The 14,752-nt window shown below is 45.0% G+C and overlaps 1 protein-coding gene across 2 annotated transcripts in view; it reads right to left on the bottom strand.

Moving 5' to 3' along the window:
• The window catches only part of EGFLAM (EGF like, fibronectin type III and laminin G domains), a 100,861-nt gene extending 87,129 nt beyond the window's left edge, over positions 1-13,732 (bottom strand). The window contains exon 1 of one of the 2 annotated variants that reach the window (XM_054178568.1): positions 13,341-13,732. In XM_054178568.1, coding sequence (XP_054034543.1) covers positions 13,341-13,437 — 97 coding nt within the window. In that variant the 5' untranslated portion in view covers positions 13,438-13,732. The remainder of the gene's footprint in view (positions 1-13,340) is intronic. The other variant, XM_054178567.1, reaches the window with a different exon arrangement.
• Positions 13,733-14,752: the final 1,020 nt, after the last annotated feature.

The following is a 14,752-nucleotide window of genomic DNA, read 5'->3' as shown; positions in this document are numbered from 1 at the left end:
ACTACAGGCCAGTCAGCCTGACCTCAGTGCCAGGCAAGATTATGGAACAGGTCATCTTGGGGACAATCACAGCACATCTGAAGGATGGCCAGGGGATCAGGCCCAGCCAACATGGATGTAGGAAGGGCAGGTCCTGCCTGACCAACCTGATTTCCTTTTATGATCAGGTGACCCACCTGGTGGACGTGGGCAAGGCTGTGGATGTAGTCTACCTGGACTTCAGCAACGCCTTTGACACAGTCCTCCACAGCTAACTACTGGCCGCACCTTGAATACTGTGTCCAGCTCTGGGCCCCTCAATTTAAGAAGGATATTGAGACACTTGAACACGTCCACAGAAGGGCAACAAAGCTGGTGAGAGGTCTCAAGCAGAAGCCCTTTCAGGAGAGGCTGAGGGAGATGGGGTTGCTTAGAGGGAGAAGAGGGAGCTAGTGAAGTCACCATCCCTGGAGGTGTTCAAGAAAGGAGTGGATATGGCGCTTGAAGCCATGGTTTAGTTAGTCATGAGGTTTGGGTGATGGGTTGGACTTGATCTCTGAGGTCTTTTCCAACCTTGTTGATCCTATGATTCTGGAAAAGTGGGCACAGAAAAACCTGACAATCATAATGTTTTATGGACTCACAGACAAAGATTTAAATATAAAATGGACAAAGGTGACCATGTAACAAGCAACAAATGCAGGGTGAGGACAGAACAGAGAATATGAGTTTCCCACAGTCCCCACAAGTCCCAGGTAATTGTTTTGAAGCTATTATTGCTGGACATACACGATCTGGTAATGCACCAGAAAACACCACAGAAACAGACACAAGGGTTGGTTACCCCTGAGGTTTTGGCATGGGTCTCATACAGCTACACCACCTCAAATGGTAGTGACATCCTACCGAATATCTTTGTATTGATCATAACTAAAGTAAACAATCACTTCTCTGTAGAAATCAGAGCAGTTGGTCTAGTTAGAATTTTCAGCAGAGATGAAAATCAGTGGAGCTAGGATGGAGAACAGCTCAAAAGCAGCTAAACACAAGAGCTGAAATAGACATTTTCAAGTGACACTTGTGATATCCTGCAAAACCTCAGAGATGATGAGGTTGGAAGACACCTCTGGAGATCACCTAGTGCAAACCACTGCTCAGAGCATACCCAGCTGTAGCAGGTTGCTCAAGATTTTGCTGAATGGGTTTCCATCTCCAAGGATGGAAACTCCACAACCTCTCTGGGCAAGTGCTCAGTCACCCTCACAATGAAAGTTTCTCCTTATATTTAAAAGGCATGTATTTGTGTTCTTTGCCTCCAGTTCTGCCACAGGGCACCACTGAGAAGAGCCTGACTCTATTTCCATTACTTCCTTCATCAGATATTTATATACATTGATATGATCCTCCTGAGTCCTGTGCTCTGGGAGATGAACTGTTCCCCTCGGCATCTGTCCATACCAGAACAGTTCCAGTCCTTTAATCATCTTCATGGCCCTTTGCTGGACTCACTCCAGTATGTTCACATCTCCTCTTGTACTGGGTAGCTCAGAACTGCAGACACATTTCACCAGTGCTCATTAGATATGAAGGAATACCTTCCTAAAACCTGCTGGTAACACTTCTTCTGATACAACCCAGGACGCTGCTGGCCTTTTTGCAGCAAAAGCACATACATGAGGGCTGCCACTGCACAGTGATCCTAACATGGCTGAAGAAACCAGCTCAGCTGCAACTGTAATTTTATTAAAAGCTACTGAAGTATAGGTCAGGAAGGAAATCTGGCATCTTCTCAAGAAGCAGGAATTTTTTCTCCAGCACAGTTCTTTGATAAGAAATGGGATAATTTAACACTTCTGCAGTCAGCAAGCCTTTCCATTCACCAGCAGTATTAGAAAAAAACAGAGGAAATTCTTTGTCTCTACTAAGTGACTGAAATAGGTGTGTGTTTTCTAAACCTGAATGTCTGCACTAATTTAGTGTGGGATACAGCTGTTTATCCAACAAGCCAGTAACACACAGTGGGATGTGAAAGCTGGGAAAATGACTGGGAGAGATGAAACCTTCTCTGCTACAAGAGACCATGAGATATGGAAATACATCTCAGTGTAGTATCATAGTATCAGTCAGGGTTGGAAGGGACCACAAGGGTCATCTACTTCCAATCCCCATGCCATGAGCAGGGACACCTCACAGTCAGAGCCTCATCCAGCCTGGTCTTAAACACCTCCAGAGACGGCACCCCAACCACCTCCCTGGACAACCCACTCCAGGGCTTCACCACTCTCATGGTGAAGAACTTCTTCCTCACATCCAGCCTGAATCTCCCCACCTCCAGTTTCATTCCATTCCCCCTAGTCCTATCACTACCTGATATCCTGAGAAGTCCCTCCCCAGCATTCTTGTAGGCCCCCTTCAGATACTGGAAGGCCACAATTAGGTCACCTCGGAGCCTTCTCTTCTCCAGACTGAACAGCCCCAACTCCTGCAGTCTGTCCTCATAGGAGAGGTGCTCCAGCCCTCTGATCATCCTTTTGGCCCTTCCCTGGACACATTCCAGCACGTCCATATCTCTCTTGTAATAGGGGCTCCAGAACTGGACGCAGTACTGCAGGTGGGGTCTCACCAGAGCTGAGTAGAGGGGGAGAATCACCTCCCTTGACCTGCTGGCCACTCTTCTCTTGATGCAGCCCAGGATCTGATTGGCTTTCCAGGCTGCAAGTGCACACTGAGAGCTCATCTTGACAGGATGCTTGGTTGCATGGTTTAGTTGATTGGGTGATGTTGGATGATAGGTTGGACATGATGATCTCGAAGGTCTCTTCCAACCTGGTTTATTCTATTCTATTCTATTCTATTCTATTCTATTCTATTCTATTCTATTCTATTCTATTCTATTCTATTCTATTCTTGTCCACCAGCACCCCCAAGTCTCTCTCCTCAGGGCTGCTTTCCAGCCAGTCACTGCCCAGCCTGTATTTGTGCCTGGGATTGCCTCGACCCAGATGCAGGACCCTGTACTTTGTGTAAAGACCAAGTACACAAGAGAACAAACAGCAAATGTCCCAGGTATATTTATGATGTCCACAAAGCCAGTATCTAATACTCCCTAACCCTCTCAAATTGTTGTCTGGTCCACCAGCATGTGGCTTCTGCATCGCCCAGAGTCCAACCCACTACCAGGGCTACCTCAATATGCAAGCCATACCCTTCTCCAGGCATCAGGTGGTTTAAATGGCTCATTCTTTTCCCCTTTCTGTCCATATTAAGTACTGTCCTGTCCTTTGTCCAGAAGTGAGTGGAAGGACCCTTTATATTCTGAAGGGGGTTTGTTCCATCCTCTCAATGATCACTTTCTTTTACAGCTCCACAAAGGTAAACAGATTGAGCCCTCTCACCTCAGCCTACTAAAACCTTTAGCAGATATGGTGTGAGCTGCAATTCTTAACTGCATTGCTCAACATACCATAGCACTGCCATTACAGCTGTTCAATAAATGTGGGAAGAGTAGCAACCAGCATGCAACAGATTCATGAGGGGACAGGAATCTCATGAAATGGGAACTGGAACTAAAAATGCCATGAGGATGTTGGTCCTGTACACAGCTTAGTACCAGCTGCAATGCCACCACCTGTGCAAACAGTCATTGTCATATAAAGCTTGCTTATTTTTAGAAACATGTTGCCTTCTCCTGTGATTATCTAGAAAGCAAAATATGAAACAGAGATCACATTTCTGTTCCAATTCACAACTTTTGGCTTCTCGTATCTAGTTAAACAGCAAAAGTTTGGGTCCTAGATACTTATTTTCCATCTTCTGCAGTTTCACAGGTTTTGTTTGTGGTTTTTTAATTAAAATGATCTTCCAGCTGAAATTCTTCACACATGAATGGATTTGACTTGAGTGAAATTCTCTGTAATCTTTGCTCTTAGGATTACCATTCTTAGATTTTTGAGCTCAGCAACATAAAGCCAGTCTTGGTTTGAAACTTTGTATGTAAAATAATGCCTTTGAAACATCAGAAGAATTAGAATGATTTTTGCATTTGAAATCATCATGCTTGACACTCCCAAGATGCTCCATTCTCCTCATTTTAGAAGGAGAACTCAAACCTGAAGTTCCAAATGTACACATCTCTCAATATTTGACTGTACTATAATTTTCACAGGTGCCAGCAACTTTCACTTACTGATAAAATCAATTAAAAGTGTAAAGAATAAGCTGGTTTGGGATTCTTCCAGCCTCAAAGGTCTTTTTGTGGGAGTCACATCAGTCTGCCTATCCTATGAGAACACAGAGAAACTCTGAACCACTCAGCGTCCACTTCTCTGGTTACACTACACACCTCTCACCTGGAGAATTTTACGGATCATCTCACAACATATCATTATCTAAGTTCAAGTTAGTTACTTTGTTGTGATGGAGCTTTCCCTTAAGCTTCCAATTTTCAGCGGCTTATGCCCTCCAGAAGCAGTAACTTTCAAAGATGAATTTGGCTGTGATTGTTCTCAGCTCAGTGACTCTGAGAAGTCTGAAAAAATAATGCTCCACTTTTGCTGAGCTTTCGACGTTCATGTTACATGAAATAACTAATTTAGTTTTCATGTGCAAGCATCTTCACTAAAAAATAAAAGGAAATCAAATTTTGCCTATGCTTACGCAAAAGTATTTCCTTTCAGTTGGAATTAATTATGAAGACCAGATTTTGAGTTTTGTTGGGTTTGTGGGGCTTTTTTAGATGGATCATTTGTTTGCACAGAAAGCAATTAGGAAAGTTTATTCAAGAACACATAGCTAGCATAGTCTCCTGTGTGCCTGTGGTTTAGAAAGCCTCCTATGATGTGATCACAGACCACTGTTGCATATTCACCAATCAATATGGCACCAAATTGTACACTTCTTAATATAGGAAAAAAATTAAGTTTGCAAAGACCTCTTCATTGCAATTTACTCAGTCATCTTTGATATAGTTTAATACCCTTTTAATATGAGAACAACTTTCTATAACCATTCACTGTAGTGTTTCACTGCATTGTGGCAGAGAAGCTGTGAAAAGATCCTATGACTCCTCATGAAGCAAAAATATTAGCTACTTTTTTATTTTTTTAATTTTCAGTAAGACCACATTAAAGGGATATAAGCAGAATCAGGCATTAGGTTGAGTCCCAATACAAGAATGATTTAAGGAACAGGAAACTGACAAGTATACTCTCAGCTAACTGATGAGTTTGTGGGGCACAAAAGAGAACTCATCTACTGAAATTTTCTGTTTAAAGACAACCAGGTATTTTCCTGCACTGCAGGATGTCTTTTGGGTAGCTGATGCTCAAAATCTCTGACATTAAGTTTGAGAAGATGAATCTGATCATAAGATATGTTCACTCAAAGTGAGCTGTATGCAAGTACACATTGCTGTGCCTTGTCTAGTCCAGTACCCCTGCGTATCTGTCAGAGAAAAAGGTGGTGTGTTTTTTTTTCCTGCAAGGCATATTACTAAGGTAATGCCTAGCAGCCTTGGCTACAACTGAGGTACGGCTGTGCTGTGCACCCTACAGAAGTCCTATTACTCTCCCATGAGGCATGATTGGAAAACAAAAACAAAACACCACAAAACCACTCTAATTCCATTTTCAAAAGTGAAAATTCAGCCTGGAAAGGACTGGTAAACCTGCAAAGCAAATCTGTGGCTGGCTACAGCCTCAGCACAGAAAGATTTTCCAATACTCAATCCAGCACCTCAACTCCGAAACATCACATCTTCTCCAAGTCATCACTGAGGAACCCCAATATCCAGTATAATTGCATTAATTTAAAAAAAAAAAAAATCCTTCATTAATTTTACCTTTTTTAACATTGGTGGAAGTTTGTATATTAGTTTTAGAGGGGTTCTTGGCAAAAGGGTGCCCATGAAAAACATTTACCAGAGTTTTTCTTTTGTAGAGGAAGATTAGCCTGAAGAAGAGGAGGCTCAGGGCAGACCATATTGCTGTCTACAACTACCTGAAGGGAGGTTGAAGCCAGGTGGGGGTTGGTCTCTTCTCCCAGGCAACCAGCACCAGAACAAGAGGACACAGTCTCAAGCTGTGCCAGGGGAAGTTTAGGTTGGAGGTGAGGAGAAAGTTCTTCCAGAGAGAGTTGCTGGCCATTGGAATGGGCTGCCCAGGGAGGTGGTAGAGTCACTATCCCTGGAGGTGTTCAAGAAGGAACTGGATATGGCACTTGGTGCCATGGTTTAGTAGTCATGAGGTGTTGGGTGACAGCTTGGACTTGATCTTTGAGGTCTTTTCCAACCTTATTGATTCTGTGATTCTAAGATAACAATTTCTGTATGTAAAGGACAAAACACATTTTGCTATGACTAAGAGTAACTAAAATCAGAAAAAAATACTTCAGAATGAGTGATTAATAGTGACATACTAAGTAACATGCTCTAGTGAAATAAATCTGTGTATTCCCATTGCTTCTGCCGAGGGCATCATGAGAATGCTTGTATCTGGGTGAGGTAGTAATGGGACTGAACAGTGCTAGCAGAATTTGCTAGAGTGTGGATCCCAGAGGTATGTTGAGCAAGTCCAATCAAAATGAAAACGTCACACAACATTGTGACACAACTTACACCCAAATGTGATAAGATACAAATGGAGCCATTTGGAAAGAGAGCTGCTCAGCACTGGCACCAGCACTGGTGTGCTCAAGCCAAGAGGCACTCTATTTTGGTATCTTTTGGGGGGGCTTTTCGGGGCAGGAGGACCTCAGCAGACAGTGAGGACCGGCAGGGTCGTCTTCTTGCATGCCTGCTCAGGAGGGTGATGTCAGCCGCGGCAAATTTAAACACAGGCGAGCTGAGCCGCGCGATTGCCATTGGGCAAGAGAGCCCTCCCGCTCAATTCGAGCTAGCAGCATGTGCCGTGTCAGCCGAGAGAGTGCAGAAGCCTCTGTGGTAGCTTGGACAAAATATAGTAGTAAGGTCCCCTCATCCCCTGCGCCCGCTTTTCTCTCCCAAGAGGCCGGCGCAGCATGGGTGGAGACTGCTGCAGCAGAGGTGCTTCCACCAGAGGGAGGGAGGTGCTGAGTCAGGTGGGCTCATTCGTGGCCAGGGATAGGGATGGTGGCAACTCGCCACAAAGCTGTTTTCAAAAGATCTGTGTCGACCCAGACTGAGGTCGAACTTAAGCAGGCAGGTGTCCAGGCAACTGGCTGCAGAGAGTGCTGGAGCCTGGCACCTGAAATGGAGGGCAATGGAGATAACACCTGCATTAGGTGTGAGCGGCTCAATTATCTGCTTAATCTAGGGGCTGAACTGAAGGAAGAAATTGCAAGACCTAGGAACCAGTCTCTGCAGGCTCCCCTAGCAGAGGGCGGTGACCTAAGATGCAGCAGGAAATGGATACAGGTCCCTGTTAGAAGTCACAAAGTAAAACCCTCACAGCTCCCCTCACCTTCCCAGCTGCCCTTGCAAAACAAATATGGGGCACTGGAAGCTGAAGGTGAGGTGAATGAGAAGACAGAAGAAACACCATCTGAGGTATTGCCTAAAGCAAAACAGATTTCCCCACACATCAGGACTTGTTCCCTTAAAAAAAAGAGGAGGGTAATTGTTATTGGTGATTCCCTCCTGAGGGGAACAGAGGGCCACATATGTCAGCCGGATCCTTCCCACAGAGAAGACTGCTGCCTCCCGGGGGCCCAGGTCAGAGATGTTACCAGAAGTATGCCTAGTCTGGTACAGCCCTCTGATTACTCTCCTGGAGGGGGAGAAAGATACTGGCACATGAGAATGGCCTATCCCACAGAGGGAAAAGGGTTCTAGGAGGGAGTTGGCAGGTCTCATTGAAAGGGCTTTACACTAGATTTGAAGGGGGAAGGGAATGAAACCAGTCCCCCCCAGACAGGAGTCTGAGGGTGGTAAGCTGGAGTCGGGGGTGAAACCAGCAGCGCAGATGAAGTGCATGTACACTAATGCACAAAGTATGGGTAACAAACAAGAGGAGCTGGAAGCCTTGTTACAGCAGGAAAGTTATGATGTAGTTGCCATCACAGAAATGTGGTGGGATGACTCACATGACTGGAGCACTGTAATTGATGGCTACAGACTCTTCAGGAGAGACAGGTGAGGAAGAAGGGGTGGAGGGGTGGCCCTGTACATCAGGGAGGCACTAGATGCCATGGAACTAGAGACTAAGGATGATCAAGTTGAGTGCCTATGGGTGAGAATTAGAGGGATGGACAACAAGGCAGACATCCTGGTTGGAGTGTCTTATAGACCACTCAACCAGGATGAAGAGGTTGATGGATTATTCTATAGGCAGCTAGAGGCTGTCTCAAGATCACCAGACCTTGTTCTTATGGGCAATTTTAACCTGCCTGATATCTGCTGGGAACTTAACACAGCAGAGAGGAGGCAGTCGAGAAGGTTCTTAGAGTGTATGGAGGATAATGTCTTATCACAGCTGCTGCATGAGCCTAGCAGGGGTAAGGCTTTGCTTGAGCTCCTTTTTACCAATAGGGAAGGGCTGGTGGGAGATGTGGTGGTTAGAGGCTGTGTGGGGTTCAGTGACCATGAAATAGTTGAGTTTTCAATATGCAGTCAAGATAAGAGGGGCAGCAACAAAACCTCCACTCTGGACTTCCGGAGGGCAGATTCAGGTTACTCAAGAAACTAACTCAGAAGGTACCTTCAGAAACAGCCCTTAAAAACAAAGGGGTCCAGGAGGGCTGGACCTACTTCAAGAAAGAACTCTTGAAGGGGCAGGAACAGGCTGTGCCAATGTGCCGGAAGATGAGCCGCCGGGGCAGACAGCGGACTGGATGGGCAATGAGCTTCTGAATGAATTAAGGGGAAAAAAGAGGTTGTATCATCTTTGGAAGGAAGGAGAGGTAACCCATGGAATGTTTAAGGCTGTTGCTAGGTCATGTAGGAAAAAAATTAGAGAGGCAAAAGCCCATTTAGAGCTTAGACTGGCCTCTGCTGTGAAGGACACCACTCATTGGTGGACATAGAAAGATGCTGAGTTGCTGGAACGTGTTCAGAGAAGGGCAAGGTTGGTGAGGGGTTTGGAGCACATCCCTATGAGGAGAGGCTGAGGGAGCTGGGGTTGCTTAGCCTAGAGAAGAGGAGGCTCAGAGGAGACCTTATTGCTCTCTACAACTACCTGAAGGGAGGTTGTAGCCAGGTGGGGGCTGGTCTACTCTCCCAGGCAACCACCTGGGTTGGACACGATGATCTTGAAGGTCTCTTCCAACCTGGTCTATTCTATTCTATTCTATTCTATTCTATTCCATTCCATTCCATTCCATTCCATTCCATTCCACTCCACTCTACTCTACTCTACTCTAAACACCAACAGAACAAGAGAACATAGTCTCAAGCTGTGCCAGGGGAGGTTTTGGCTGGCTGTTAGGAAGAAGTTTTTCCCAGAGAGAGTGATTGGCCATTGGAATGGGCTGCCCAGGGAGGTGGTGGAGTCACCATCATTGGAGGTGTTTAGGAAGACACTGGATGAGGCACTTGGTGCCGTCATTTAGTTGATTACATAGTGTTGGGTGATGGGTTGGACTTGATGATCTCAAAGGTATTTTCTGACCTGGTTCGGTTCTGTTCTATTCTATTCTATTCCATTCCATTCCATTCCTTATTTAGTGCTTGGTTGATTTTACTGGGACTCAAAACACCGAACAGTGCAGTCTGATAGCCCATCTTTGGTCTATGTCTGAAACAATAAAAGAATTATATTAATCTTCCCCAAAATAAATTATTCATGTAAACATTATTAGTTCTAGCTCACAGACACATACAGTATCTGCTATGTCTGCAGTCCTTATGTTAGGAATCATTCAGCTTCAGACTCATTCTCCCTCTTAGACACTTCACATTCAGCAACAGATCAACCTCACCCTTGTACACTTTATGTACATAAGTTATTATGTCCACAAATTACAACTTGGTCCACTGTTGTTCCAAAAACCCTATAATATGTTAAAAACTCAAATACACAGCTTCCTTCCTAAAGAGTGCTATATTTTCCCTATCTGGACTATTCTGTTACCTAAGTAGGACTAGACTTTCAAAAGTGCTTCATATCCAGTAGCTCTTTTTGTACCCAGATTTTCTAAAGAATTCAATAATCACAGTGCCAACTTCTTTGGAAAAATGTAATTGACTACACTGCTGACCAGGGAACTGGGTACTTTTGAAACTCTGGCCCTGATATTGAGTGCTAAAGTCCGATCCCTCCAGCATTTACACACAAAGACAGTGAGGTCTACTGTTGTGCACATCTGGGAAACAGACAAAATAAAAGCCCAATTATCTGTTTATGTAAGTTGGCAAGCATAATAAGTAAATAAAAATAAAATAATTTTTAAAATATTCAGATAGAAATATTTTATTTTCTTCATGCAGATGAGCAGTTTTAATATCTTCCAGGGCATTGGAACTTTGCATTCTGATACTAAAAATGCAACAATGCAATATAATGCAACAAGTTCATGCCATGAACACCCATGGAAAATCAGCTAAGCTGCCAGCTCCTTCCCCTATAATCCTCTAAATTATAGAACCATTAAAACCCAGTATTATTGTGTTTATCTTAGTAGTAGTATCACACATCAGGGGCTAGATTTAGGCTTTCCAGCTTTCAAACAGTTGACTGAAACTTGAAACAGAAGCAGTGAAAATCTCTGTCTCTGTAGAAGGCAAAAGCAAGAAAACAATGTGAAAGCAGCAGCATGAGTGCCAACTTCTGGAAGTACAAGATTTAGAGAATCCTAGCTTAATCTGTTCCCAACTACACTACTCACCACATGGTGTCTAAGGATTTGTTTTAAGCCTTTCCCAAAGTGTCTGTCATGCCATTTCCTTGTCTCCAGCAAATATATCATGTAACTGTAAATAAACGCTCAAATGAGTTTAGCAGTCATCAGGCTGCTTGGAATTTGAGTACAACAGTTTTTTCCCCTGGAGTTTAATTTAAGAAGTTGCCTTTGGTTTTTTTATATACTTTATTTTTAACATCACAGACAGATTTCTCACTCTTCTGCCTTCTTCGAATTACAAAATTGACCTCTGTAAAGCAAGCCCTGAACTTGGAAAAATAGAGATGCGTTTTACTTTTTTCCTTTTGAGCCACAGGACTTCCCAGCCAGCTTCCATTATTGAAGATGAACTGGCTTTAACACTTCTTTCTCAATAAAACCTCTTGCTTTCACTTCAGTCACAATTCCTGTACAAGTCTCATTTCTATTGCTATTAAAAGGAGAAAATGGAAGTGAAAAAAAAATCTTAAAGCACTTTGTACTATCCTATCTCTTCTTCACCCACTGCTTTTGGGTGTGCAAGTAAATGACAGTTCCCTCTCAGTCTTAACTACACAGCATGTGATCTACCTGGAACTATACCTGTCTCAGTATTTTAACAGCAACATTTCACCATAGGGACCTATCCACAGGATTCTCAGAAGCCCACAGTTCGAAGAGTTCTTGACCGAATGCAGGTGGGAATGAAATCATATACTACTGCACACAAACAGTCAGAGAGCTTGCCCTCTTCAAATCTTGCTACAAGTGGATTCTCAAATGTTTGCACAGATCTTGAAAAAAATTGTCCCCATAGTTAACTGGCTACTTATGCAGCAGAAAAAGTAGGGAGAAAATAACTGAAAGAATCCATGAATCTGAAATAACATGTTATAAAAAAAACCCACATAAAATATGTAACTAACAAAAGTAACATACACACAACATTATCAAATTAATTCATCTCGTCCACAGTACTATAAATAATTTGTTTCCAAGTTTTAAGTTGTTTAATTGTTTTAACACATTTCCACTAGGCCAATCATTCTCCTGTGACTGGGGAAAATAAGTATGTCAGAGGAATCTTTTAAAATGTTTACACATTTCTATCCCCAGCTTCACAAACCTACTATTTTAATGAAAACCACTAATAATCTCATTCACAACTAGCATCTACCTAATTTCCTCAAGTACTTAATGGTTGCTCTTATGATAACCAAGTATCATGGGACTAGATCCCTAAGAGACAAGGTCAAACCATTAAATTAGCCATCTGTCCAGTAAGGGCTTTAAGCTGAGGCTGTATTTAACTATTAAGTATCCAACTGTACAGGAATTTGGTTATATGTCACAAGAGCAAAACAGTGATTCTAAGAAACGGCAGTAAAAATCTTGTAACACAATGTAGTACATACAAAAAGGATTCAAAGCTGCAAACACTTTGTGAGACAAGGCAGAATTTACCGAACTTGTATTTTCCATTGATCTAATCCAGTGAATTTACTGATAAAAATAAGTGTTGAACCTCAAAGATTTCAGGGAAGTCCAAGCACTTGACAGAAGCTTGGGCATCTGTACTTCCTTTTAGCATCACAATGTTTTAAGTATCCAAAATGTCAAACGTTACCGTGCACTGTGTCCCATCTCAGTCTACATATTTTGTTTCAGACACTGCAGACTGTAGGGGCTGTAAAAGCTGTGCGGAGTTCAGGTTTTTAACTTTCAACTACTAAGTACCACATACCACCACCCTGATCAATGTGCAAAACCCCACAACTACCATGGGAACTCTCTTGCAGGTCACAGTTAACATTGAGCCGGAAACAGGACCTTGACGCTTGGCACACAGTAATTACAGTTTTACAAAATTATTGTTTTCCTAGGCATTTTTATTTCCACATTTACTACCCTGTGTCTTAAGTTATTCACATACATAAATGTTACAGCTAAAGCACAGCCTTGCTGACAGGAAACTTGTGACTAGCACAAATGTTCACCTGGCTCTTCACTCTGCTCATGCAGCACCACAAGTTAAGAGCTCCAGTGGAGAACGGATACAATTTTTGTCAATTCCGTTTGGAGCAGCAGCAGTTGGGTCCCGGTTTGTAACCCGAGTGAACGCGCCCGCATTCGGCCTAAAACGCCAGAACATGGATTACACACCGATTCTGCAACTTCACTGCCCATTGCCTTGGCATCCTCTCCGACCCGCGGGTGAGGCGACAAAGCAGAGGCTTTGTCAGAGCAGGGGACAGGCGGGGAGCAGCGCCCTCACTGCCGGGCACTCGAGCTACCCCGCTGCGCGTTCAGCCTGCCCGGAGCTGCCGGGCGAGTTCATTCTGGCTGGTACAGCCGCGACCTGGCCCCGAGCACCAGCACCCGCTCTAGGAGTGGTCGGCGGCTAGCAATGCCCCGGCACAGCTGCCCGGTCGGCGGAGCAACAGCCCGGACCCGCTGGTCTCCCCACTCTCTGCGGCAAAAGGCAGTTTTAAAGGGACATGAAACTTTTCAGGGTGCAAGCGCGGCGGTGAAAGGGCATCTCCCCATCTCAGCACAGCCTTCCGCCCTACCTTGACGGCGGGGGATGCTCCTCCGCGGCGCTGCCGTGCACCCGATGCTCGAAGCCAGGAGCAGCAGCAAGGCGAGGCAGCGGCCCGGCACCTCCATGTGCGTCGCGTTCCCCCGCCGCCGCCCAGGACGGACCGGTGGGGCTGCAGGCCGCGGGCGGGAGGCGCCGCGCCGCGCGTCCCCTCTGGGCAGCAGCCGGGAGGGGAGCTGGGCTGGGGCCGGCAAGGAGCGGAGCGATGAAGCTTGTACCCGCGCCGGGCAGCGACGAGGAGAGAGGAAGGGAAGCGGGGGAGGAGGCTGGGTCCGGCCCTTTGATGGGATTACCGCCGCCCGTGGGGCGGCCGTGGCGGCGCTGGGCACAGCTCAGCACCTCCCCTGTGGGGCGCCGCTGCCCCCTGCCCTGGCAGAGCCGTCGTGACGCACCCCGCCGGGTGACCCCCGATGCTGGCGGTGTCCCCTCGGCAGGCCAGCCCTGCCCGTAGGGTGGACACTGAGGACCTGCCCTGGGGCCGGAGGGCGGTGGCGGTATCACCCCTTCCTCAGCGGGGACACCCTACCCTTCCCTGAGCGAGGATGTTCCTGTCCCCAGGGGGCATTAGCATTGGCACTGGCATATGTGTTCACTGTTTCTTGTGGTTTTACCCTGGTTTCCCTGGTAGGGGCGGTGCTCAAGTTGCAGCCAAGTGCTGAGACGAAGGTGAAGCTGGGGGGAGGATTCGATGAGGAAGTTGTTGCTGATTTAAGAGGATAAATGAAGTTTAATCCTTCCAGATGGAGGCTGAGTCCTATCCAGCCACTCAGACTAATATAGAAACCTCTGTGGAGATTATAGAGAGGATGGGGACGGCTGGGGGTGCAAGCCAGGGGGAAGCAACAGAGTTCGAGAATCACACACACACACAAAAGAAAAATTAAAGGAAAGGGGAGCATGCAGTAAAAAAAATTCCTCCAGAGTAATATAGCGTTGGTAGGACAAAAGTCCAAATCCATTTTGTGTAGCATCACACCTTTGACATTTAGCAGACAGAAAGGTGCAAGAAACTTTGTATTAGGCAGACACAGGATTATCTGCCCTCTGCTTTGAATTTCATCCTAATCTCAGTTAGTTAGAGATCGATTTAAACCCTGAAAAAAGTTGTTATGTCTAGAGGGCTTCTGTGGGTTTTGTTTTGGAAATTAGCTTAATTTGTTTTGCTGCTCAGTGATAACTTTGAGGGAGTTTGATGTTCATATAAATTATACATGTTTTATACAGTCAGTCTTTGAATTTTGTTAAATTTGTAACACTGATACTTTGATAAGTCCCAGGCTGAAATTTTATGACATGTGAGGGAAAAGCCAGGAGGAGATCAGAAGAAAAGGTATCTCTCTATGACAACAATGCTGAGAGAGAAAAATGCGGAGCACTATAGTC

This window comes from Dryobates pubescens, chromosome Z (assembly GCF_014839835.1).
Source record: "Dryobates pubescens isolate bDryPub1 chromosome Z, bDryPub1.pri, whole genome shotgun sequence".
In the NCBI taxonomy this organism is placed as follows: domain Eukaryota; kingdom Metazoa; phylum Chordata; class Aves; order Piciformes; family Picidae; genus Dryobates; species Dryobates pubescens.
The sequence above is the reverse complement of the archived record's forward strand: the minus strand, read 5'-3'. Positions and strand labels throughout refer to the sequence as shown.